Consider the following 26,754-nt stretch of genomic DNA (forward strand, 5'->3'; position numbering starts at 1 on the left):
ACACAGTACATACAGAGACATTATGTGAACAAAAACTTATTCAGGATGCAACTAATCACAATTAATCATTTGACAGCCCTGCGCACGCGCGCGCGCGCACACACACACACACACACACACACGAAGTGTCTCAGAAAGTGTTCAGTGTGACCGCAAGGTGGTGCCATTGCATCAAGAAGAATGGACAAGGTAAGAGTCAAGAGCAATGACAAAGCTGAACTTTATCATTAGAAATACCTCGTCATCATCATCATTAAAGCTTATATGTACATAACAGTGGGTGCATAAATACAAAACAATTTGTATTAAATGCAAAAGATAGTTAAATTAATATACAAAAAAAGATAAATCAGTCAGTGTGAGGAGCTAGTGTGTTTGTCTACAGGCTGACAGTTTTTTTTGGTTATTTGGGGATATCCGGTGTGTTTCAGGACAGGCACATTTGTAGCCGCCTCTGTGGTTGATGCAGAGGTGAGAACAGTTGCTGTTCTTCAGTTCACACTCATTAACGTCTGACAAATACAAGAAAAAAGAACTCTCATGAGCAAGAATGTATCTTCCAAGTAACATCTACACACAATTTTGGTATGTGCATATGCATGCTTGTAAGATTTGTATGTTTGTGTGCTGACCTTCACACTGGTGTCCATTAGGGTGCAGTCTGTATCCACGAGGACAGACGCATCTGTAAGTACCTGGCAGATTTACACACTTCCACTCACACCTGTGCAACTGCTTCTGCTGGAGGACAGCTGTCTCTTCACATTCATTAATGTCTAAAACCAAACCACAATTACATCTTTTAGAATAAAAAATACACTCAATGTTCATTAGCATAGAAATCAAGTTTCTAACAAGATAAAAAAAAAACTGTAGAAAATGGTGAGGCAAAAACAAATTTTGTGGTATAAGAAAAAGTTGTTTTCTGATATTAGTATACATATAGTAAGCAGGTGTAATAAAAATCCTTGCAAATATCCCTTTTTGACCCTATTGTGACACAGTACCTGCTTTAATCTAAAGGTATGTCATTGTCAGGACAAATTAAATTAAGATATGTAGATGACTGACCTTCGCAATGCCTATTGGTGCTGTCCAGCTGGTACCCTACAGGACACAAGCACTGGAAACTGCCTGGCGTATTAATGCAGCCAAATACACAGAGAACACTGCCAACACGCTCACACTCATCCACATCTGCAGAAATATTAACATTAACTACATCAAGACCATGGGGTTGAATTTTTAATCAGAATTCACCCTTATTTCGTTCCAAACTCGTAAGACCTTCGTTCATCTTCGTAACACAAATGAAAAATATTTTTGATGAAATCAGAGAGCTTTCTGACCCTGCACAGACAGCAACTGATATGTCCAAGACAAAATAGTCCATGTGACCATGTTTGTTAAAATTGTCCATGTGACATGAGAGGTTAAACCGTAATTTCAATACTTTTTGTGAGCAAAGGAATCAATCAAGTCATTATTTTGGGGGGTTTTTTGCACACAAAATGTTACATGGACTACTTTAATGATGTCCTCACTGCCTTTCTGGGCCTTGTACGTGGTAGTTGCATTGCTGTCTATGCAGGGTATGAAAGCTCTCTGATTTCATCAAAAATATTTTTCATTTGTGTTACGAGGATTAACAAAGGTCTTAGGGGTTTTGAACAACATGCTATGGAATTTTCATTTTGATTGAATTATCCCTTTAAGAATTATTTTTGTCATTGGCAGTGCATCAGCACACACCAAACACTGATTCACTCACCAGAGCAGGATGTCCCATTTGAAGAGAGCTGAAACCCTGGACTGCAACTGCACCTGTACGAGCCCAAGGTATTTTGACAGACCTGCTGGCACAGGTGCAACTCCTCCACACATTCATCCAAATCTATAAATACCACAGACAGACACATGAAAGGACCTGCACGCATTCTTACAAGCATGAATGCATGAAGCGAACATATTGATGAAGAGTAGAAGAGTGATATCCCACACACACACACACACACACACACACACGCGTATATATTCAATATATGCAGATGCATGACCAAGTAAACATACACATTCACATACAGTATACAAACAGTACTCATCAAAAGGGAAGTTGTACAGCTGTAATAGCCATTTGCTGATATAGGTCAAGAAAGCCCTGGAGTGACACCAGAGGGTAATGTTAAGTCTTGCAGACATTCGGGGCTGAATCGACACACCACAGCTGGTTTGCAACCAAACCATAAATCTATGACACAAGGATGCATAAACAAGCTGTTAACCTAGTGTCAGGATCACATCATGACGGATGCCACCATTCCTAAAGTGGAAAACCTATAATCACTGGAGTCTGTATGTCTAAAGAATGCTATTCCATGGTCGTATCCCTGTGGTTATGATATCAGTCAGTAGATAACAAGATTACATGTGCATATGGTTCCTATCTCACCTCGACAGGTGCGCTGATCCTCCAGAAGAAGAAATCCTGGTTTACAAAGACACTGGGCACGATTCTGTTTATTGACATGACAGATCTGCGAACATCCTCCATTATTTAAGGAGCAAGGAGTTAACTCTGCAGTTGAAAGAAACATATTATAAGGAATTTAAGATCCAACTAGTGATAATCACAAAGAAAGTATGTTTTTAATTGCTTGTGAAACGGAACGTAACAGACTAAGTGGTCCCTTTCAAATAATATAATTTAATTTACATGGTATGGTTTAGGTTTAGAGAACAGGACAGGATTTGCTCCCTGCTGAGAGTGAAATCCCATATCCGCTGTGACTTACAGATTCTCCAGGTTAATGAATTTACCTTGTGTAGACAGGAAACAATTTTGACAGTTAAGTGATTTTTAAATGTACTTTTAAATAGCCAACTAAAGCACAGTGGTCAAATGAATTTGATTAGTTGAAATATTTTTACATGCATTTCTGAAATAAGATAATGTGTTTAGCAGAACACCTGAGTTCAAAACAGTACTATCCGTCTGTATAAACACATATTCCCAGATGTGTCTGATTATGTTTAAAGCCATTCTGAGGCCATCTGTGAAAAGTTCTGCCTGTCACCTGCTTAGAGAAGTGATGAGCAGGATATTACTCCAGACATATAAGATTGGAGGGAGGTGACAAGAAAGAGTCAGTATACTAAAATGCCGATACAATAAAAACACCTAAACAAGATTATGAAAAATTCATCTTCCCAGCAACTTTAATCGCTGAGCATTTGATTCAAACTTGTTAATAAACCCTTTCTAAAATAAATAAAGGATTCTCTCTTCTGTCTCCTTAGGATAAACTGATTATGACATATTCCTGGTTTGATTCTTTGCTAATTATCTGAAAGCCCATTTCTGCCACATAGGAAAAAAAGAAAAAAACATGCTTTTATAAATCATAATTTTCACATAAAAAGTCAAATTATGACATAACAGTCATAAATACAACAAAAAGTAAAATAAATAAAAAAGATAAATCATAATATAAGTCGAAACAATGACAAAAAGTAAAATTTATAAGATAAAGTCATAATTATTTAGATTTGCCTAAATTATAACAGTTATGATTTAAGTAAATTTCATTTTTAAAAATATATATTTTTTTATTTAACAGTTTTGACTGTGTCATAAAAATATTTACCAAAGCATGTTTTTTTTTCTTATGTGGAGGAAATGTGCCTTCATAGATAAATTAATAAATTTAAATGTAAAAATGTGAAAATTATGTTGTGTGCGCTATATAACATGCTGCAGTTTCAAACAAGAATCTTGTGATTGTGATTATTTCCTGGAAAAATCGCTCTACATATTTAGATCCAATATGTGTCATATATCTCACCTAAGCAGAGAGGTGTTTGGCCACTCCATTGTCCATTGTGTTGACAATAGCTGTAGACGTCACCATTGGTCAATGTGTATCCAGGGTAACATGCATACTGAATATAATGCTTGTACTGAAGTGGGTCAGGATTCTTTATCGACCGAAAGTAGAACGTTCCGTGAGAAGGAAACGGAGGGTAGGGACACACTGGCCAACGTATCCTTGAAAATCTTGGAAGATCTTTCCACGCTGAAGGATCAAGTGTTTGTTTGGGGTCACTCCGATTGTCTTTTTCATTTGCTTGATCAGCAGTAATGTCAGTTGAGTTGTGGAAGTCTGTTGTAGCCTTCAGATGCAGGTCAGACACTAGCTGGGTGGCCGTCGTCAAGACCTCCAAGCTAGATGATGCCTCAGTAAGGTCTGGTCTTTGTTCAAAGAGTCCTCTGGAGGTAGATGGAGCAGTAGACCGCAGATCAAGTGCAAATGAAACAGACTCATGTTTAGACACCATAAAACCAGGATAACTTGCAGTTGAAGGTGCAAAACTCTCAGTGGTGTCTACTTTGATGGAAGTCTCTGACTGTAGATGGTCATCTGTGCCTAATGTGCTGATGTTTGGTGCAGGTGTAATTGATATCCAGTGTGAATTATTTTTACTGTATTCTGGTAAAGTCTTAGCAGCTAAAGTGACTGAGGCTCTTTGAAATAGTTTGTCTGTACCAATCGTGGACTGATAGCCTTTTTTCTTTCTTCTGTATGGTGCTGTTTGATCCATGATCTTGACTTGTTGAGTGTCCGTTGCTGGAGTGACGAAGCTAGTTGGTGTGGTCCTCAAAAATGATGATTCGAGAAAAGAACTGGCTAATGAGATCGTGTTGACATTTGCAGACGCCACCGTCACAGATTTCTGAAGATCAGAATTCCTGATTGGATCCTTGAAGTTTTCAAGGTTGTTGATTGGCCCAGCCTTTCCACTGTCTCGTGTTTTGTCAAATAGAATCTTTGAGGGTTTTTTCTCTACTGGTTTCCAAATATTTTCCTGCTTGAGGTCTGTAAGGTCGTGAGGGACCCCAAGCAACACTGTTTTAAAAAAATCACCCTTGGGAGCGGTGTTTAAATGGCTATGTAAGTGAACTTTTAGGCTTGTAGGAACATCATGGCCCTGTGCCGAGACTGGAGCATGTAAAGAGTCTTGATTCAGATGAAGAACACTCATGATATCAGCCACTGTAAGAACCGAGAAACAATCCGTAAAGAGGAACATGAAGGAGCCAAAGCAAACAGATGATGAATTTTGGAAGTCATTGTAGCAGTGATGTAAAACCAATAAGGCAAAAAATGGTACATGTTAATAAATCAAACATTTGTGCTTAATTCAGATGACATACCTTTGCAGACAGGCTTAGTGCCGTTCCAGCTTTTCCCCTTGCAGAAGAGAAACGCAGATCCAAACAAACTGAATCCAGTGTCACAGCTGAAGGTGGCCAGAGATCTGTCTTTAGAAACCACAGTACTGCCATGCAGGAGATCACCAGGGCTGGTGCATCCTGATGCTGGGGTACAAAACAACTTAGCTGTAAGTATCAGCATTATATTAGAGAACCTATAAAACATCATTTTAACTACTGCTGTTTATTTTAAACAAACTTTTTCGCTCTCAAAAGAGATTCATCTACTTCATGGCCAAATTTCACAGTACAGAATAAATGTGTGTATATTTACAAACTATGTGAATATTTACTAACCCACACACAGCGGTGGGTCTCTGGCCCATTGTCCAGATACACAGCTGCTAGTACGGTAACCGTGGATCCGGAATCCTAGATTACAGGTGAAGGTAACATACAATCCTCCATAACGGAAAAACATACGGCCATTTTCTAAGTGTCCAAAGCCACTGCAGCCTTTATCAGCAATGCCTAAATGAAAGAAATCATCATGTGCTTGCACACAGATCAAACTAAATCACAACGACTAAAATTGTTAATCAAGGGCAGACTAAGAGTCTGAAAAAAAGTGCTTCAATGATTTACCTGGCTTAATGTGATAATATTAATTATCATGATACTGTACCTGGAGTTTGTGTCCATAGCTGAGACAAAAATACACACAGCAGTGCACCTCTCCAACCTAGCATGATTGAGCAAATTCCACCGTAAAAAAGAGGCTGTCGAAAACCTAAGAGTGTCAGACTGTAGATGAAGATCACTCAGACAAACTGAACACTAGAGAGAGAAGTCTTGAAGGGATAGGATAAAAAGATGAGACATGGGAGAAAAGGGGAGGAGACACAAAACAGAATAACAGGAGTTTAAAACATGCTGAACACTCATCTGCAAAACAGGATCAAAACACAAACAGACAGAGTGGTTTTTTTCTTGTTAAAGGGAGCAATAGCAAGTCAGCTTTAGAGGACTTCAGTAAAACCACTGCATAAAACCCAATATTTTTTTTCTTGTGTGAACGCATACCAGTTATAATAATAATAATTTGTTACAATTATATAGCGCTTTTATAGACACTCAAAGCGCTTTACATTGTGAAGGGCATCTCCTCAACTGCCACCACTATTTTAGTGTTATTATTATACTATTAATATTTTATTTGTAAATGATAACACTGATTTTGTCTGCCAAACTAAACACTGTATACTAAACACTAAATGTGTAAGGATAATAAATGAGATTATATTTATGGCATTTATATATTGAGAGAAAACTGACCGCCCTTTGAAATTCATCTTAATTAATTTCTACCCCTTGACTTTCTGAAACACATCATGTCTGGTGAGGGCATAAATTGACGTTTTAGGTTTGATAATAAAAGATGGTACATTGCAAACCACATACAAGATGAAAACAGAGCAGTTAATATCAGAGAAATATCTACAACAAAAATTACTCATGACTCAAAGTGAAGTCACAATTATAGGGTTGTACTGCTGAACAATTATACTCCACTTGTGAATTACAGTGCTACACAATAGCGGTGACTGTATTTAAACCGTGCATTTTTCAGTATATTTAAATTTTTCTCATTAATTAATTTTCTCATTCATTTATATCACAAAGGGCCAGAAGATTAAAAACTCTTACCTTTATGAAAAAATGTGAATCCTGGAAAATAAAAATGAGTAACTTTTGTGTCCATAAGATGTTAAAAAAAAATATATAAAGATGAAGTGCCAAAAATGATTTGTAAATCTGCCTTGTCTGTAATCCACAATTAACCCTGCTGCTGCTCTTTGACATCTAGTTTATGCACCACCCTGAAAGCCTCCAGGAACTCATTAAAATCAATGCTGCCATCTTTGTTAAAATCTATGCTTCGAGCCATGTCGTCTATCGTCTGGTCATTCACAGCCACCCCCAAATGGGAACTGAAGAGCTTCCAAGTCTGACGAAACTCCTCAATGGAGATCTGACCTATGTGAAGGTAAAGAGGTGGGTTATGATCACCATACAAGAACCAGCATTAGTCTCATTGAACAATCAGGAACGCATCGACACTAACCTGAGTGATCCTTATCGATGATGTTAAATATTATCTCTAGGTCAGTTCTATATCTATAAAGAGTTTCAGCCAAGTTTGGTGTTACCTAAAACAAGTTCATGTCAAAAAGTGAGATTGAACTGTAAGGTATTATATTTTCAAAATAAAAGTTTGTTAGATGTCTGTTAAAGCTGGGCAGTATAACATACATATATGTGACCCTGGACCACAGAACCAGTCATAAGGGTCAATTGAATACACCATCTGAATAAATAAGCTTTCCATTGATGTATGGTTTGTTAGGATTGGACAAAATTTGGCCGAGATACATCTATTTGAAAATCTGGAATCTGAGGGTACAAAAAAATCAAAATATTGAGAAAATCGCCTTTAAAGTTGTCCAAATTATGTTCTTAGCAATGCATATTACTAATCAAAAATTAAGTTGTGATATAGTTACAGTAAGATGTTTACAAAATATCTTCATGGAACATGATCTTTACATAATTTCCTAATGCTTTTTGACAAAAATGGATCATTTTGACCCATACTATGTATTTTTGGCTATTACTACACATATACCCGTGCGACTTAAGACTAGTTTTGTGGTCCAGGGTCACATATGTGGTTAAAATTTGGCAATCGATTTTTTCAAATCCGCTGTTTAACAATGGTTCATTACCTCATAAATAATACACTTGATTATCCAAATACCACACGACTATTAACATATAAACCATTTTCCAAATTCCCTGTTGAAATTAATATAAAGTGATATAAATAACATTAATATAATACAAAATAAATTTATGATACAAGATTTTGGTAATACTGCCCATCCTTACATAACATAAACATAGATTAAGATAGTGACCGGAGGAATGGGCTCTCCAGGGCTGATGTCCTCAAAGCAGGATTCATACTCTACATTGCCATCTGCACTAAGACGGGCCAGGCGAGGGCGCAGGGTTCTCCATGGCAGATCCAATCGCAGCACAGACTCCACCACCTGTGTCCAATCGCCAGTGGAGATGCGACCTGCAAGAAATGGAGAGAAGAACCATTCTAGTTTAACCTTCCAATTACCTGCAAGTGCATAATATAATACAACATAATATAATATAACCTGTGTTGTCTATATCATACTGTTGAAAGGCAGCCATTAGCTCAGAGCGGTGAGCATAAAGCTTCTCTTTCAGAGCCCTGAGGGCTGAACCTTCTGCTACACGAACCCTGAAACACACACAAACAAACAAATTAATATGGATGCATGAGAACTTCCACATATATATGTAACCAGTCACACAGTTCCACATACTTAACACCTATTTGTTATTGAAGACGTAACAAGTGTACCTTTGATGGAGTGTGAGTTTTCTGGTGCTTCGACTAACTTGATACTGGAAGAAGCGTGGGACCAATTCAGGCCCCAGTTTGATGTACGCCCCGCGGTTACTGCCCTCTTCGTAGTAGTTAGATGCAGAGAAAATAGTGATAACCTTAAAAGGGAAAAATGTCTGAAATAATGCTGGTGCTAAAGATATACAAAATCATTCTTTGCATGGATCAAAATTCCTGTGTTCACCTGTCCGTTGTGGCAGAGCTCATAGCCCTCCTGTTTGCATTCATGTGATCTGATGAGCAGACAGAGGCCGTGTTTCTGTAGCAGCGCCTGCGTCACGTCTGGCCCAAAGTAACAGCCTCCACCGCGAAACGAGTTGGGACTGCAACCGTTTTGATTTTTAGGGTCACTCCACAGGATATCAACAACCTGTATCAGACAAAATAACGACAATGTGAAATAACACATAATTGACAAGCATCTTCTACTACTTTTCCATCATTGTTACAGTCATTCGTCTATTTTTAAATGTTTAGGAACTACTAAATGATTTCAAAATAGAGATCAGTGCTATTATTTATTGTATTAAAAAAAATCATTAACTAAAAGTAAGTCAAAGGCTGAAATGGGTATAAAGACAGCAAAATGCTTCAGGCCAGAAATGTAATTTATATTGAGAGCCACAGTTTTACAGGAATAGTTAGTGTCTGTCATCAGATATTTACCTCAGTGTTGGTTATTGCTAACTAAAACGATTAAAGATCATTTTTGTTAATTGGAATAAAGCTGAAATAAAATGAAAGTGAAGTAAATGAAAGCTAAATAGACATTTTTTTTAAATAAATAAAACCCATAGTGCCATACTCTTTTATAATTCATAAACACCTTTTTGAGAAAGTTCAGTAGATTGTTGCAAAATTCTCAAAAGTGAGTCATATTGTGAACTGGAGGTTAAAGCTAAATAAAGTTCCAAGGCAGAACGGTTCCACATCCAGTTCCAAGACTCTCACCGACAAAACACACATTCTGGGAACAGTTCCAACTCACTTGCTGCCATTCCAGTTCTTCTCTGGGTAGCTCGGGGGGCTCTAGGGAGACAAAGGAGTCCAGGAAGGGAACTTGGAGCACATCGGTGGGGCTCGGCAGACTAGGGGAAGACGGAGGTCGACGTGGAGTGTTCCATGACGAGACCCGGGGGGAGCACATGGACGATGAGGAGGATGAAGATGACGAAGATGAAGTGCAGCTCCCCTGCTTAGTGAAGTGCTTCTTCCGCCTCTGGGAAGCGCGACTGGTGCGGCCTGAAGAGCAAGGGCTGTCCAGTCGGGATCTTCTGCTGTGTCTGCTGCTGGTGCGACTGCAGGAGCGGACGTTGAGATGATCAATGCTGCGTTTGGGCAACCTGAGAGCAGACTTGACCTGCAATGTGAGGGATAATCCTTTTTACATTATCCTGGTTAGTCCATGGCTACTTACCTAAACAAACATGAACTGTTGATTTAAACTGAAATTATTTTGTCATCTATTAATAGGCTTCTACAACAGGCTTCTCCTATAAATAAAAGACCTACTTCATGCCTCACAGCTGTGCTCAGAAAGCCAAATAAATAAATGCATGTGAATTATGGATTTAAAATTGAAATCATTTTATTATGTGAAAAGAAAGAATATAAATCAAAAGTAAATAAAAAAAAACACCTACTTTATGCCTTTCAACAGTGCTCAGAAAGTCCAGATCAGTTTTATCCGATATGCCACCGTGAACAATAAGCACTTTGTTATCGATGACAGTTGCAAGAGGAAGCAGGCTGAACACATCCTGAAGAAGCTGCAGGATTTCCCTGCCATGTGTCTATTAAGAAAACAGTAGAAGTTAATGTGCATTTCTTTACATGTCCAGTAGGTGGCGATGACGTCTAATATTTGACAGTAAACCTATTTAAAGGAACACTCCACTTTTTTGAAAATAGGCTCATTTTACAACTCCCCTAGAGTTAAACAGTTGAGTTTTCTCGCTTTTGATTCCATTCAGCCGATCTCCATGTCTGGCGGTAACACTTTTAGCGCAGTTTAGCATAGATCAGTGAATCGGATTAGACCAGGGGTGCCCAAACTTGGTCCTGGAGGGCCGGTGTCCTGCAGAGTCTAGCTCCAACTTGCCTCAACAAGCTGCCAGGAAGTTTCTAGTATGCCTAGTAAGAGCTTGATTAGCTGGTTCAGGTGTGTCTAATTGGGGTTGGATCTAAACTCTGCAGGACACCGGCCCTCCAGGACAGAGTTTGGGCACCCCTGGATTAGACCATTAAATTAGCATCTCGCTCAAAAATGACCAAAGAGTTTCGATATTTTTCCTATTTAAAACTCGACTCTTCTGTAGTTACATTGTGTACTAAGACCGACGGAAAATGAAAAGTTGCGATTTTCTAGCCCGAAATGGCTAGGAGCTATACTCTAAAATGAGTTGTACAATGAGAGTGGAGTGTTCCTTTAAACCTTTATTAACCCTCTTTAAACAAGCAGATTATTTATTTCAAGTCATTTAGAGAGTTTTTCTCAGCAGTTTTAATGACATTTTCAAATGTTTTTACGAAAATTGTGACGAAATTGTAAACACTCTATAATCCAAAAAAGCACATAAAAATATACCTTATACTTCTGCATGACTTCTTTTGTGAATCCGTATCTGTAAGGACATCAAAAGCTTACACACTAATAATAAATCATACTTTTAATTCAGTTTGAAAAAAAAAGAAGCTTTTTGAAGGCATCCTACTTGTGGTATACCATGCCTAGAAAACCTTTTTTGACTACTAGAACGGACAGAGCATGGAATATTTTTTTTTAATTGCTTTATTAAAAGTCATGCCTTCATTATTAGTCTGAATGGGTGATCTAGCATGTTACCTGAGGTTCATGATGTGGTCCTCATGGTTGCCTCTGTTCAGATGCATGTGGTCGGGGTACAGAAGAAGGAAGGCAAACAGAATGATGATAATCTCTGTAGATTTCTTTCCTCGATCCACAAAGTCTCCATTGAATATGTAGGGGTTCTCCGCAGAGGGCAGACCGTTCTGGGTAATAAGGCAATACATCTTGAGTGTAATAGGTCACAAGTAATGCCCAAGTGGCTTTAATGAACCCATTCTCTGGATTTGCTTAGGTACATTACCCCTGCACCAATATGCTAAAATGTAATTACTCGAAATAATATTCTACATCTAAACAATCAATCTGCATTTACCTTGTAAAATATAAGCAGTAAGTCATCCAGTCTACCATGCAGATCGCCTGTGTGAAAGAGAAAGGTGGCATATAAAAGCTGTTTATCATTCCAGGGAATAAAAAAAATCAAATGTTGGAATCTATGATGAAAATATGCAAAATATAAACACTTTTTAAATGGTATAACGACGCGATCGCTTTTAGAGTATTTGAAGATGGGAATTCAGTTATTCATGCACGCTTTTCTGTCCTAATTGAATCAGGAGCGCTGTTGAGTATGAAATGGTGCAGGTTGGCTGTGAGGAGCCCATTGAGGTACATTGAAGTGCTTTATGAAGTGCAAAATAAATAAGCACTCATTCATTCATGCCACATCACTAGTTTTCCATACAAGCTATCAAAAATATTTAACATATCTCAAATGCAATGTTGCAACTTGCAACGAATCTGAGGTGGATTATTATTTCATAAAATATATAGCGTCTCACCACATATAGTTATCTCTTTGGCATAAGACGTCGACAGGTATATGACGTTTGGCATCTGTTTCAAGAACATCTTCGTTTCATATAGTAGCTGCAGCACATATTTGCCGTGAAGAGTCTGAAAATGAGTCACGCATTTATAGGTAACTGCATTTTTATGTTTGCTGTTTCTAAAATAAATAGCAATAGAATAAAAGAATGGCTAGAATTGTAGAAAAGAGATAAACGGTATCAAACCATAAGCTTAACTAAAACTTTATCAAAAAATATTTGAAAACCTATTAAGGTTATAAATACACACTACTGTTCAAAAGTTTGGGTCATTTATTTATTTTGAAAGAATATAATATTTTTGTTCAACAAGGGTGCATTATATTTATCAAACGTGATAGTAAAGACATTTATAATGTAACAAAAAGTTTAAAAATTAATTACAGATTCCTTAGAAGAACAATTATATTCAACATTGATAATAAAAAAAGCATCTATGAATGATCACTGAAGACTGGAGTAATGACTGCTTAAAATTCACCCTTTTCCATGCAGGAATAAATCACATTTTTAAATGTATGAAAATCGAAAACAGTTATTAATAATTTTAAATTGTAATAAAATGTGCAATATTACTATATTTACTGTATAAATGCAGCACATTTGAAAAATCTGACCAACCCCAAACCTTTGAACGGTAGTGTAGCACAATTTGAAGACGGCTAGACAGAGATAAATAATGTACAGGATGATCTTGGTTTTTGCCAGAAGGCTCATAATTGTTCAGACTATTAGTGAAAGTTTTATAGTGTTGTACCTGCTCCTCTTTAAAGGCACTGAGTAGGGCATTGGTATCAGTCACGCTCAGCGGGAAGGAGAGACGAGGACCGCTGTACGATTCCGGCACGACAATCTCCTCGTACTTCAACTGCCTGACCTCCTCAGTTAACGGGTCAACCACAGAGTCCAGGAAGTGAGAGATCAAGTCTGGGGGAAAGAGAACATGGCTGCTGTCGTGAAGAATGAAGGAAGAATCATGGAAAGCAAGTGTGACATGCAACCTAATTATCTTGGTGTGAATCAGTGTAACCAATTTTGTGGTGCATGGGTGATAGGACATAGTATGGAAAATGCATCATCTCTGAAATTACAGCCTTTATGATAGAATCATCCAAGTCCAACCAACCTTTTAAAATGAAGAAAAGATGAAATTCATTTAAAAATCATGAAAATTTAAATAAATGGTCAGCAGTTTTATGACCCAAAGCTTTACGCTGTACCATATAAAGTCATAAAAATTTTATCCTTTTTTCTCCACCATCATGTCATGTGATAACTATTTATTATAATCTGCAAAAACAGCAGCCTGATTCAAAAAAATGTAAATGTGAATCACAAAACACTGGAACATCAAAAGGTTTGTGTTATTGTTAGGCAGCGCTGGGCATGTGACAAAATGAGCACACGGGAAAATGAATACATGTGGACAGGCATATCTTTCTCACTTTTCAGTTATTAAATAAATGATTAATTCTCAACCTGGAGTCTATTATGAAAGGCCTATTTTGATTGGTCATCAAAATACCCAGCACACAGTGTAGCATACTTCAATTTGCATAGCGTCTGGCCATGCACAGGGATTTGAGGAGTGCTGACCCATTGTGTCATTCTTAAAAATTTAAATTTGCAGTGTTTTCTGTAAATTTATGCAGAGAGACTTGAATTTCAGGAACAGATGTTTGTATTGAGGAGAGAGCAAATGCAAAATATATTTTTCTTGCCTTGATTTAGCCAATATCTACTGAACATTATTCCATGCTTCTTTAGATTGCTAGTGATAAACAAACATTATTAAGCTCCATTTGGTTTCACATGAAGAGCTCTACTGTCTGGTAAAATGATATTTACATTTTGTAGTCGGTGATGCTATGGCAAATTTGAGAGAGTTTGCAAATTAGTTTTGTGGGCTCATAAATGAGAAGAAATTGGATAAAGCTGAAAATCAGGCAATATTCAAGCCTTTTCTGTGATTTTGAGTAAAAATCTGCAGACGTGCTTATGTTCAGAAGGTTGGTCAGTAAGTTTTTTTAGTTTTTTTTAGAAACTGATACTTTTATTTATCAAGGATGCATTAAATTGAACAAAGGTGACAATAATGACATTTATAATGTCACAAAAGATTTATATTTTAAATAAATGCTTTGTTTTTCATCTTTATATTTAACAAAGAATCCAAAAAAAAGCATAATGCTTTCCATAAAAACATGAAGCACAACTGTTTTCAATATTGACTGCTGAAAATTCAACTATGCCACCATAGGAACAATTTATGCTTTAACATATAATATAATATTCATATATAACCCTGGACAACAAAACCAGTCATAAGGGTCAATTTTGTTTTAATTGAGATTATAAATCAGCTTTCTATTGATGTATGGTTTGTTAGGATATGACAATATTTGACTGAGATACATCTATTTGAAAATCTGGAATCTGAAGGTGCAAAAAAATCTAAATATTGAGAAAATTGCCTTTAAAGTTGTCCAAATGCAGTGCTTAGTAATACATATTACTAATCAAAAATTAAGTTTTGATATATTTACGGTAGGAAATTTACAAAATATCTACATATCTTTACTTAATATCCTAATGATTTTTGGCATAAAAGAAAAATGTATAATGTTGACCCATATAATGTATTGTTGCCTATTGCTACAAATATACCTGTGCTACTTATGACTGATTTTGTGGTCCAGGGTCACATATATACTATATACACATATATTAATGTAATTAAGATATTAATAATTATTTTAATTCTAATAATTTTTTATAATATTACTTTTTACTGCATGTATGATCACATAAATGTAGCCTTGGTAAGCACAAGAGAACAACAACAACAAAAAAATAATAATATAATAGCAACATATAAGCCTTAGTGCTTAGAACCCATGGCACCCAATTAAGCTCCACTATAGTTGTGACTGCAGACCTGGCTTTCAATAATAAATATGAAGACACACTTTACCATACTGTAATTACATACTTGTCATCAGGCAAATATTCTGAAGCCACAGAAACAAGAAGCTGAAAACCATCCAATCCCTAGATCATGATTAACTGACAAGACCAGTCATGTGCACTTGCAGCCCAATCAATAGGAACTGATTAAACACAGTTTTCCCAGAGGAAAGCCAATTTAGTGCCATCACAGGCTGGAGCAAAGAACCCCATGTGAAGAATATAAACTAGTGAAAGGAACATTCACTATTGGGTAAAACAACTGAATATGTTGTTTTCACTACTATTATGGTTCTTCAGAAACATTCCATGCACAGTCTCTCTCTAGATTTTTCTACTGTTTTCTTGGTGATCTCATTTGAGTTTCCGCTGTTCTGCTTTACTAAAGATGGGAATAATTGTCTTCTGTAATTCTGCACTTTGGACAGCTGCCTGTGGAGGCTGGTGGCTGCATTTCTGGCTACATCCGCATTACCACCACTCAAAATGGGATCTCCCAAGGTTGCTAAGCAACTGTCTCCATATAGCATTTTTTTGGAATCACTAAAAGGATAGGTGTGCAACACTCCAGAGGGAGATCGTTTGATGCAAAAAAATCACATGAGCTAGGGGCTTTCCAAAGGTGTGCTTAGGGATAGCCAAATTCAGATGATAATGAAAAAACAATCACTAAAGAAAATGTAATTTTGCTGTATCAAACTACTATAGCCTGACAAACCACCATGGCTTAACCAATAGTGTGTTTAATCTGTTTGTCTGACCAGTGACAAATGAGAGTGTTTGAAATGGTATTTGGTGCAATTCAATAACACACTTTCCTTAAAGAAGCTTTTGCATCTTTTAATCGGACACTATTATTACCTGGTCCATTCTCATTCATCTGTGTGAAGTTGTCCAACATGAAACTGAAGAAACTGGAGAGCTATAAAAATTAAAAAGATGTATACTTGCATTAAAATGAATGTTGAAAATCTGAGTTTTAATATTATTTCAAGTTTATTAAGCATAGGGTAAGATATATATATATATATATTTTTCTTTTTTCTTTCTATGTATGGACTTGCCATAATAAGCAAGTGTCTTTAATACCTGTAGCTGGTCCTGTTCCCCTGCATATTCAATGGACTGAAATATGTTCCACGTATAGTGTCTTCTCATCTCCAAGCGAGCAACATAGCGTCTGTACCAACGCTGGATCAGTATGGCAGCTTTCAAGGCTAAATATATTAAGAACACACAAAGAACGCAAGTGGCTGGTGTAAACAGACAACAGTTTTGAGACAAAAACTATTTGGTATGAGAAATGCAGGCAATGAGGGTTTTCAAAACACCAAATATGAATGCTTCACTACTTTGTGTGCAAAAAGCAGTAATATGTGTGCAGCCGAAATCGCATAACGTACTTTCCCATTACACAGTAAACGGAAAAAACAGTGTGTGAAGAGAGTAGTATGTCTCTACACACACCCAGATGACTTATTACTTCAATGCATACAATGCAAAACTATATCCCATAAGGCCACGGGAGCGAATTTGTGAATGGTAGTGAAGTGACGCAATGACAATGACAACATAGTGACTGTAGTACACCCATATTTCATCCATACTACACACTTACTTTTTTAGCTGATGCAATTTATATACTTATCCAAAAGAAGCACCTACTAAGTAAAGACCCAGCATGACCTACTCCATCCTCTGAGAGTCTGCAACCATTGGACACTTTGCTATCCCATGAGGGCATGGGAGAGCGTTTTGGTATAAAGGAGGTTGCTACTCTTTGTTAAACTGTACTTGTTTAACGAATTATTTCTGAGAACAAATGAGTTAAAAGACAATGCCAAAATGGCAAATGTAGAATTTCTGGGAAATATATGTGCATATATAGAGAAATTAAACCTGAAAGATTAAAAACTGCATTTTCAGACAGTACCACAACAACCCTTCAAAGATGTTCTGTTGCTATAGTTGATTCTCATTTGTCTCATCAGATTCACGTTAACATCATAAAAACCCGATTCCAAAAAAGTTGGGACACTGTACAAATTGTGAATAAAAACAGAATGCAATGATGTGGAAGTTTCAAATTTCAATATTTTATTCAGAATAAAACATAGATGACATATCAAATGTTTAAACTGAGAAAATGTAGCATTTTAAGAGAAAAATAAGTTTTTTAAATTTCATGGCATCAACACATCTCAAAAAAGTTGGGACAAGGCCATGTTTACCACTGTGTGGCATCCCCTCTTCTTTTTATAACAGTCTGCAAACGTCTGGGGACTGAGGAGACAAGTTGCTCAAGTTTAGGAATAGGAATGTTGTCCCATTCTTGTCTAATACAGGCTTCTAGTTGCTCAACTGTCTTAGGTCTTCTTTGTCGCATCTTCCTCTTTATGATGCGCCAAATGTTTTCTATGGGTGAAAGATCTGGACTGCAGGCTGGCCATTTCAGTTCCCGGATCCTCCTTCTACGCAGCCATGATGTTGTAATTGATGCAGTATGTGGTCTGGCATTGTCATGTTGGAAAATGCAAGGTCTTCCCTGAAAGAGACAACGTCTGGATGGGAGCATATGTTGTTCTAGAACTTGGATATACCTTTCAGCATTGATGGTGCCTTTCCAGATGTGTAAGCTACCCATGCCACACGCACTCATGCAACCCCATACCATCAGAGATGCAGGCTTCTGAACTGAGCACTGATAACAACTTGGGTTGTCCTTGTCCTCTTTAGTCCGGATGACATGGCGTCCCAAATTTCCAAAAAGAACTTCAAATTTTGATTCGTCTGACCACAGAACAGTTTTCCATTTTGCCACAGTCCATTTTAAATAAGCCTTGGCCCAGAGAAAACGCCTGCGCTTCTGGATCATGTTTAGATATGGCTTCTATTTTGACCTATAGTTTTAGCCGGCAACGGCAAATGGCACGGTGGATTGTGTTCACCGACAATGTTTTCTGGAAGTATTCCTGAGCCCATGTTGTGATTTCCATTACAGTAGCATTCCCATATGTGATGCAGTGCCGTCTAAGGGCCCGAAGATCACGGTCATCCAGTATGGTTTTCCGGCCTTGACCCTTACGCACAGAGATTGTTCCAGATTCTCTGAATCTTTGGATGATATTATGCACTGTAGATGATGATAACTTCAAACTCTTTGCAATTTTTCTCTGAGAAACTCCTTTCTGATATCGCTCCACTATTTTTCGCCACAGCATCGGGGGAATTGGTGATCCTCTTGCCATCTTGACTTCTGAGAGACACTGCCACTCTGAGAAGCTCTTTTTATACCCAATCATGTTGCCAATTGACCTAATAAGTTGCAAATTGGTCGTTCAGCTGTTCCTTATATGTACATTTAACTTTTCCGGCCTCTTATTGCTACCTGTCCCAACTTTTTTGGAATGTGTAGCTCTCATGAAATTCAAGATGAGCCAATATTTGGCATGACATTTCAAAATGTCTCACTTTCAACATTTGATATGTTATCTATATTCTATTGTGAATAAAATATAAGTTTATGAGATTTGTAAATTATTGCATTCCTTTTTTATTCGTAATTTGTACAGTGTCCCAACTTTTTTGGAATCGGGTTTGTACTTTAATGCACATACAGCTCTTGGTACAGGAACAATTGCATCTTTTCCAGAACATTTGATTGCAAAGACTGTGCTAAAAATACCTCGTCTCAGGAGGTCAATATCACAGGTGCTAATTAAAGAAGTGCTAGGAGCAGTTGAGGAGAAAAAATACAACACAGACATTAAGAGACAAGGCTTTGCTTTTTTAATTATTAAATTATAAGCGGTGTACGAGAAGGATGGGAGAATTGCTCATCCATTTTATTTATTCTAAATGCACAGAGAAAAATAACACTCATAGGTTTACCTAAAAAAATATGGTAGTTTCAAAAGTATGTAAACAAATCTACATTGGTGCTTTCATGCCAACTAGTACTTCTCTATAGCCACGAATGAGACACAGACAGTGATGACAGATGCTGAAGAAAGTGCCTTACTCAGAGCTGGGCTGGGCTGCTTGATGAAGCCATCTGTGTGAGAGGTGATTAAATTAAATTGAATAATTTCAGTAATACCTTGGGGGTGGGAAAAAAAAGACAGGGCTGGGGCTAAATGCAACGCAAGCATTGCCATATTTTTCAATAAATAACTAATGCAAACTTCTTGAAACCAGGGTTGTTGCAAAGGGGAGAGGAAAAAGAGGTTAAACAATATTGCAAATCATATTAAAGCATTAGGGATAAAGAACCTAATATTTACCAGTTTCTGAGGGTCGTGCTTGGTTCTCAACGGCAATGGATGTGCCGCACCCCATGATGGTACTTCTTGCTTCTAGTCATGAATATCCAAAATTCTTAAGTTTCTCTTCTTAGTTTAGTATCCAGAAATGCCTGTGCAAAAAATAACACAGAATTAAACAGCTTAAAATTCATCAGTACCAAGACTGCAACCACATATTAAGATAATAGGATTGAGGGTAATATAAAAATATATCTGAATACAAATCTGGGGAGATGCATCCTCATGGCTATCAGATCTAATATTTCAGTGCTGTTTTGATATTCATAATAAAGTGAAATGGCATTAGAAAAAAGCAATACTGCTTGGAATTAATCCAGCATCACAGTAGCGTGTCTCTGTAGAATAAAGCAACAAAAGATACTTACTGCAAATCATGCTGGACTTTAATCTGTGCCCTAAAGAGCCTTTCAAAAGGCCCTTTTAACAGTGATCAACCTCTGAGAGGGGACACAGGGAGAGAGAGATGTAGACTGTTGATTGTCATCTTCACAGCGTTACAAAAACAATAATAATGTGTTATAATAAATATGTTGCCCCAACTTCTGGGGAGATGCTTAGGCATATTATTTTTAAGCGACACAAAACTCTTTGAGAGGTACTAAAAAGATTATTGACAGACTTAAAATAAATTAACAAACACGCGGAATAAACAATCGCATAATTAGACGCGGAACACAAACGAAACTGTGTATTGGAAATTGATGCATAAGTTACCTTTGCGTTGTCCATCATTCAGTACGACATGACATACACCTACGTTGAGAAATTAGGATTGGATAAGTAAATGATGAAAAATCAAAAATTCATTCCCAAATGTGGAGGGATGCAACAGCAGTACACCATACACCACAGGTGTCAGATAACGCTAGCCTACATGAAACCCCGTGGAGATTTGAGAGCACGTCTCACTGATTCGTGTGAGGAGCTTTTGAGTCATTCCAGTGAATCGAATCTTTTGGGTCCGTTCAGTAAAGAATCATTCACCGACTCGCTTATTAACCCTTTGTGCTTTTACATCAGTAGGTGGCGACATTGAGTCGATTTGAATCGTTTCATCTTTGAAGAACAGCCCATTTTATTGTCATTTCATAATTTATTAAAATATGCTTGTCTACATAGTTACTAAGAGTATTTAGGTTTCCTCCATACATGTATATAAAAATAAATACACTTATATAATAAAATTTACATAAACTCACTGTTTTAACAAAAGGCTTTTATTTCAACAGGTAAGTATTTACAGATTAAAATTGATACATTAAAAGCGTCTGTTAAAAAGACTCAAGCGCCCGCCGGTGCAGCTGAATTTCCGCGGAGTCTCATCTGATCCCAGGCCTCCCGGATCTCCCTCCGCGTGATGACTCTGTGGCGGCTGAGACACGAGAGACGCGCGGCCTCGGACCACACTCTCTGCAGCAAATATCTGCTTACGCCCCTGGACTCATAAGCGCGTCCCACTGGCACTGACCTGTTGACCTGTGCATGAACGCCAGTTGTTTTCATATACAATAATTTTAGACACATTTTCAACTTTTGTTCTTCTTGAATTACCGGATCTATAAAACACACCTGTTGTCGGACTGTGCTGTACATGAACGCAGCGTGTCCTCTGGTTCTTGATATGCACCGCTTGCTTTTAGGGCCAGGAGCTTTCATGATGATCAGAGGAGTGTGTAAACAACAGTCGCTCAAGTGAAACTGCAATTTAAGGTATGCCTAATCAATCCCCTAATGACTAACAAGCAGGTGCATGCCTCCTTAATTTGACTTGAAGCTCACGCGCACGCACTTGACTCAAAAACTAGCACTAGTTAGCTTACAGTTTTCTGGGAATTTACAGAATATCACGTTTTTGTGTTTGTTTACAGATAATTCATGGGCAAAGTAGGCCTAATTAATTTAGACATTGGGGGATTTTTTATTTAATTATTTTTTTTGAGTGAAGTGAGAAACCTTGGGTAAGATTACCCCTTATGAAATAGGGCAAAAAACCCTGAGGCGTGAAATAATTATTACATTTCAATGACATCTTTTGATTAGAATTACTGTAAACAATCTTATATACAAGCAAATAATATAAAAGCTATATGCCTTTAAATAATTAAAAGCTATTTAAATTTAGTATTAGCAAATAAATATTATTTCTTCTAATAATACATTGGATCATCCTGTACATGTATTGATACACTAAGGGCCTTTACCACATCCCCTTACTACATTTTATTTTTAATATATTAATATTTATTATATTTTATTATTTTTGTCCAACTTGAGAGTGAATAGATTATACAACCAAAGTATACAAGGTACAGAGAGAGACTTCCTTTATTTAAAGGCATTGTTTCTCAGGTAAGTGCACAAACACAATTAAACAATGCAGGCTCATAGTAAAAACAAAAAGGGATTTGGTCAAAACCGTGGGAATAAAACACACTACATCACCATCACAAACCACATTAGAACACACAATAATACAACACTCCAGGATATCTCCCACCTCTCTCCAGATAAGCAAAACCTTCATGTCTGATTTGCCAAAACAACAAACTTCATATAATGAATAAAACTGAAGTGAAACAGGTCTTAATATGTAACATGAACACAAATAAATGTAACTGTAACACATGCTAATGATCATTTCTTCCTTGAAAAATACCAGAGAATAAAAATAAATGAATCAAGTGCAGTGATTGGGCAGTGATATTCACTTTGGCATATTGTGACACAAGAAAAGAGGTGGAACAGGAAGTAGTTGGGTATGGCTTTGTTGACATGTTCCAGATCAGGTGCATTTATTCATGCAAAGTAGCAGCTCCATACGGATGGCGATACGAGTGTGCCAGCCGAGAGGGAGGATACGGATATAACGTGCTATGATAGGTGGACGCAGCAGGTTCTGGACTGTGGAAGAGCGGTCAGAGTTTCCATAGAACACCTGAGGAAAACACAATGATTAAAACAAATAAAATAATATTTATGTAATACTTTTAAAAGGAATAGCAATTTTCTTCTTCACTCCTTATTATTCCAGGATGGGCTGTTTGTCGTCTTACCCTGTTGTTTCCAGTTTGATCCTTGTAGTAGATCCAGTTGATCTTCTCATTGGTGCGGTACTGCACAGTGTACTTGGTAATCCACTCGTCAGTATCACAGCGGCCCTGGGTCAGGATACCAGAAACCACTTTGACCTCCTTCAGGTCAATCTGAAGCCACTGGTTAGTATCCTGGAACTTAGACAGCCAGGCACACCTAGGAGAGGAGAAAATAATCTATAAATGCAAAAGAAAATCACAGATTGCATAAGATTGAAAAACCCAAACTATTCATCAAGATTGTTTCAATAATACACTAAAAGTTTGGGGTTGAAAGAAGTCTCTTATGCTCTCAATGGCTGCATTCATTTGATCAAAAAAATACAGTAAAATAGTAAAACTGTAAAATATTGCAATTTAAAAGAACTGTTTTCTATTTTAATACATTTTAAAATGTAATTTATCATGGCAAAGCTGAATATTCAGCAGCCATTACTCCAGTCTTCATTGACAAATGATAATTCAGAAATAATTACAATATTTAATGTCCTTGCTGAATAAAAGTATTACGGTAATGTATTTTAAAAAAATCATAATGATCTCAAAAGTTTAAACTGTAGTGTAAATTATTCTTTATTTATATGTAATTATGAAAGTGTTTGCGATGTGTGGAATCTGCCATAAAATCTGTCAGTACTAAATAAATTCATACTTAAAAATCTTGCTAATGCACATTAGCCTTATATAAAGTAAAAAAAATATATAGCCAATGGCTCTATCAAAAAAAAAAAAAAAAGCTAATTGACTTTTAACTGAAACTCCAGACTTCTATTCCAACACCCTCCATAATAAGCAATATTTCAGAGAACTCACCCAAATCCTTGGCTGTTGAGCCTTGCTTTGCTTGGAACCCATGAGGAGAACCAACCTGTGTACTGGTCTTCATTAGAGCAGCTGATCTGATCTGAAGTCACAGATCCTGCCTCAAAACCCAGGGGCTTATGGTAGGGACACTCTGGACAGTAAATTGAGAATGTGGTTAATATTTAGCTCTGCATATAATTTGAAGTAAAACTATAAATATGGCTCTCTGTCAGTTTGGCTCAAACCAGGCTTTCTGACTCTACAGGCAGTTCCAAATAACACAAATCTACAGACAGGCCCATTCAACAGAAGCCTGCAGGATTTCTGACAGGGAGCTTAATGAAACATTAGTCATGCAGTCAAAGAGATTTCTTTGTCGTGTTGTGTTAAAGAGAAATGAACAAAGCATTAATCTGGCAGCTCTGTAATTCCATGCTTCCACTCTTCTGCTCGTGACTTCCCAATCCCAAAAGCTTTAGTTCCCCATAGTGAAAGATCAACATCCATCCATAAGACTTTAGGTTGACAGATGGTCACGTTCCCCACTTAAGCTCCAGTCCTACATCAGTGTTTTTACATAACAGTCCCTCTTTTCCAGGATTTAGGATGTTCTTTTTGACATGCCAACTTCCAGTTTTGATCAAATTAAATGAAAATGAATGCATTCTGAATCAAAATCATGAATTCTCTTTAAAAAAAAACAAATCAGCAAAATCAAAGGGAAAATCCACCCCAAAAAATAAGATTCCATAAATTCTGACAATCTTTTGAAGAATATTGATAACCAAACAGTTTTGGTTCCCATTAACTTCCATTGTGGTCAAAAAATACAATGGGAACTGCAACTGTTTGGTTAACATACTTGCACAGTAACACATGTAGGTTTGGAATGACATAAATGATGACAGAATATTCAATTTTGGGTGAACATTTAATGGTCAACGGTTTGATTGGCAGGTCCTATTCTAGTCTTGGTAATCTCAGGAACTCTCAACATAAAACTCTGATTCTTGCTCCATCTTTATTCTTTTCCTCAACTTTCCTCTCTTTCATTTGATTCTAACACATCAGTCTCTGAGGACTGAGAAGGCAAGCTGCTCTGTGTTAATGGAGCATGTCTGCCCTGTGGTGGTGTGCCAATGGGATGCGGTGATGGCGCACATGGCCCAGGTGAAGCTGCAACCAAATGATTAATGACTTTCTGCGCCACTGCAGGCGAGGGCTTGTCCGGGAGCCAGTTCATTCGCACATGTCCTGCCTTCTGTTTCCAAAGGGCACCAGCTAGTGCTAACTAATCCATCCATCTCAGTTTCCAAAGAGTCAAAGTTAGCGCAAAGCCCCATTCACAAATTTCACTCTCCTGACAAAACGAGGTAAAGGATTTGAGTGGTATTTGATTCACAATTAAGCCAGTAAAAACAGCATTATCTAGTAGGAAACTGATTCATTATATATTTGTTTGACACATTTTGAACCAAAATACTTCATCGTGGTAGAGTGGAGTTCATCTAAACCAGGACAAAGCCAACAAATCCTCACATTCAGGTTACGAGTAGTGGTTATTACAGTTTAGAAAAAAACAGCATGTGATTCATTGAATTCATATTTCTTAAAGTCCCTTTCTCTTTCGTACCTGGCATGCAGTCCATCTCCTGTCCCCTACTTGATGAAGAACCTTTGGAAAGCAACTTGCTAGAGGAATCACAGTCACACTTGCAGGTTTTCCCAGCCCATGTGTCGTTGCCCTCGCCATCCTAAGCACATATGAACATCGCCATCAATATTTCACTTTTAATTGCCTCTGATATCAGTATGAAATGCATTTAATTACCTCTTGCGCTTGCAGCCCAAAAAAACCTGGACAAAATGGGGAAGAGTAAAAGATCAAGAAATTGTAATACAGGTGAGATGTTTTATTAGCATTTAACAGTCACTGTCATCTTTATCTATTTTTTTTTTCTTTTGCCTTTAATCAAGAATAAAACCTGATTAAATCAAAATTTGACCAAAATGTAAAATTTCTGCTACTTTAGTGAAAATGACACATACCTTCAGACACCAGTAGGATGGCTAACAGTAACATGTTCTGCAGTCTATACTCCATGGTGGGTTATTTTTCGAGTGGTGGACCACCGCACTGATATTAAAGGGGCTGGATTACTGTAATCCACAGAGCACTAATGGCCTTATCTAATGCCCTTTATCTCAAAGCTCCTCCCTTTGCTGCTGAAAGCTAGTTTGAAATTGTTCACATCCCAGTCCGACCCTTGTCTGTTAAAAAAGAGAGAAATTTCCAAATGATCCCAGATTATAAAGCCGGATGGTCACCTTCTGTGACCCAGTTAATGGTTCAGTGCATGCAATTAACTCAATTCAACTTCCCCAGAAATCTGTTGATGCAAATCACTACATACAATATGTCATTTGATGAAAAGACAAGTTTATTTATCCATTTCTTTCTTTTCAGTGACATTTTTCTTCTGTAGTTTGTGGCTCATGATAAATTATCCTTTTGTTATGTACAGGTCTTCGTTGTTTTATTTTATTAACGATCTCATGGGTTTTTATATGTTGGCAGGTGTTTGCAATGAAATGATGCATGCTGGAACATAATTGGGTAGACATTGTTTTAATTGTTATTAATTACAGCAGAATATACATTATAAATGCTGTTGGAGTCAGACATGCCTGGACTTAAACGTTAGGGTGCTGTTTCCCACTTGTACCCTAAAGAGAACACACAGACAAATAGTCTTCACAAAAGACATAGACAAAGTGCTGAGTGAGTGGTGATGATTACATTTGAGATAAATGTTGTGCATAAAGTTATAAGCAAATAACTTTCAGTTTGCAGACTCAATTGGATAGATGAAGGCCCAGACGGAATCTGCACTTGTATCTGTGCTGATTTTGGGGCGGAAATAAATATGAAAGTGTGTTTTACATAAAACTAAGAATACTAGACTCTAAAGGACGTGCAAGTGGTGAGGGACGTGAAGAAATTTGCAGATTCTGTGTGGACCTTAAAGATGTAAGCAAAATGATGGCTGTTGTCTAAATGGAAGTTACATCCTGATCGGTTGGATTTTTGACAATGACCCTGTCAAGCAGAAGGGGTAAGGGACACAATTTAGGTATGGATCATGTTCT

The 26,754-nt window shown here is 37.2% G+C and overlaps 2 protein-coding genes across 2 annotated transcripts; both read right to left on the reverse strand.

Moving 5' to 3' along the window:
• Positions 1-7,049: 7,049 nt before the first annotated feature.
• Positions 7,050-19,721, reverse strand: LOC306856760 (serine/threonine-protein phosphatase with EF-hands 1-like; the record flags this gene model as incomplete). Its single annotated transcript, XM_079396198.1, has 16 exons — positions 7,050-7,249; positions 7,338-7,422; positions 8,191-8,354; positions 8,443-8,549; positions 8,673-8,815; positions 8,902-9,087; positions 9,706-10,077; positions 10,361-10,510; positions 11,305-11,341; positions 11,563-11,729; positions 11,900-11,946; positions 12,369-12,483; positions 13,174-13,343; positions 16,245-16,305; positions 16,473-16,600; positions 19,667-19,721. 16 exons carry the CDS (start codon positions 19,719-19,721, stop codon positions 7,050-7,052), a joined length of 2,187 nt encoding a protein of 728 aa, XP_079252324.1.
• Positions 19,722-21,970: 2,249 nt separating this feature from the next.
• LOC306856809 (retinoschisin-like) lies at positions 21,971-25,877 on the reverse strand. Its single transcript, XM_079396289.1, has 6 exons — positions 25,654-25,877; positions 25,436-25,461; positions 25,238-25,358; positions 23,614-23,755; positions 22,762-22,957; positions 21,971-22,643 (listed from the first exon to the last, which is right to left on the reverse strand). The coding sequence occupies exons 1-6, from the start codon at positions 25,706-25,708 to the stop codon at positions 22,491-22,493; spliced, it is 693 nt and encodes a 230-aa protein (XP_079252415.1). The 5' UTR covers positions 25,709-25,877; the 3' UTR covers positions 21,971-22,490.
• Positions 25,878-26,754: the final 877 nt, after the last annotated feature.

This window comes from Barbus barbus (assembly GCF_936440315.1).
Source record: "Barbus barbus genome assembly, chromosome: 37".
In the NCBI taxonomy this organism is placed as follows: Eukaryota; Metazoa; Chordata; class Actinopteri; order Cypriniformes; family Cyprinidae; genus Barbus; species Barbus barbus.

Excerpts from the sequence above, each read along its gene's own strand:
- LOC306856809 (XM_079396289.1), bottom strand. The coding sequence starts at position 25,708 with ATGGAGTATAGACTGCAGAACATGTTACTGTTAGCCATCCTACTGGTG. Across the intron at positions 25,462-25,653 it reads CATCCTACTGGTGTCTGAAG|GTTTTTTTGGGCTGCAAGCG; the intron begins GTATGTGTCATT and ends CATTTTGTCCAG. Across the intron at positions 25,359-25,435 it reads TTGGGCTGCAAGCGCAAGAG|GATGGCGAGGGCAACGACAC; the intron begins GTAATTAAATGC and ends ATATGTGCTTAG.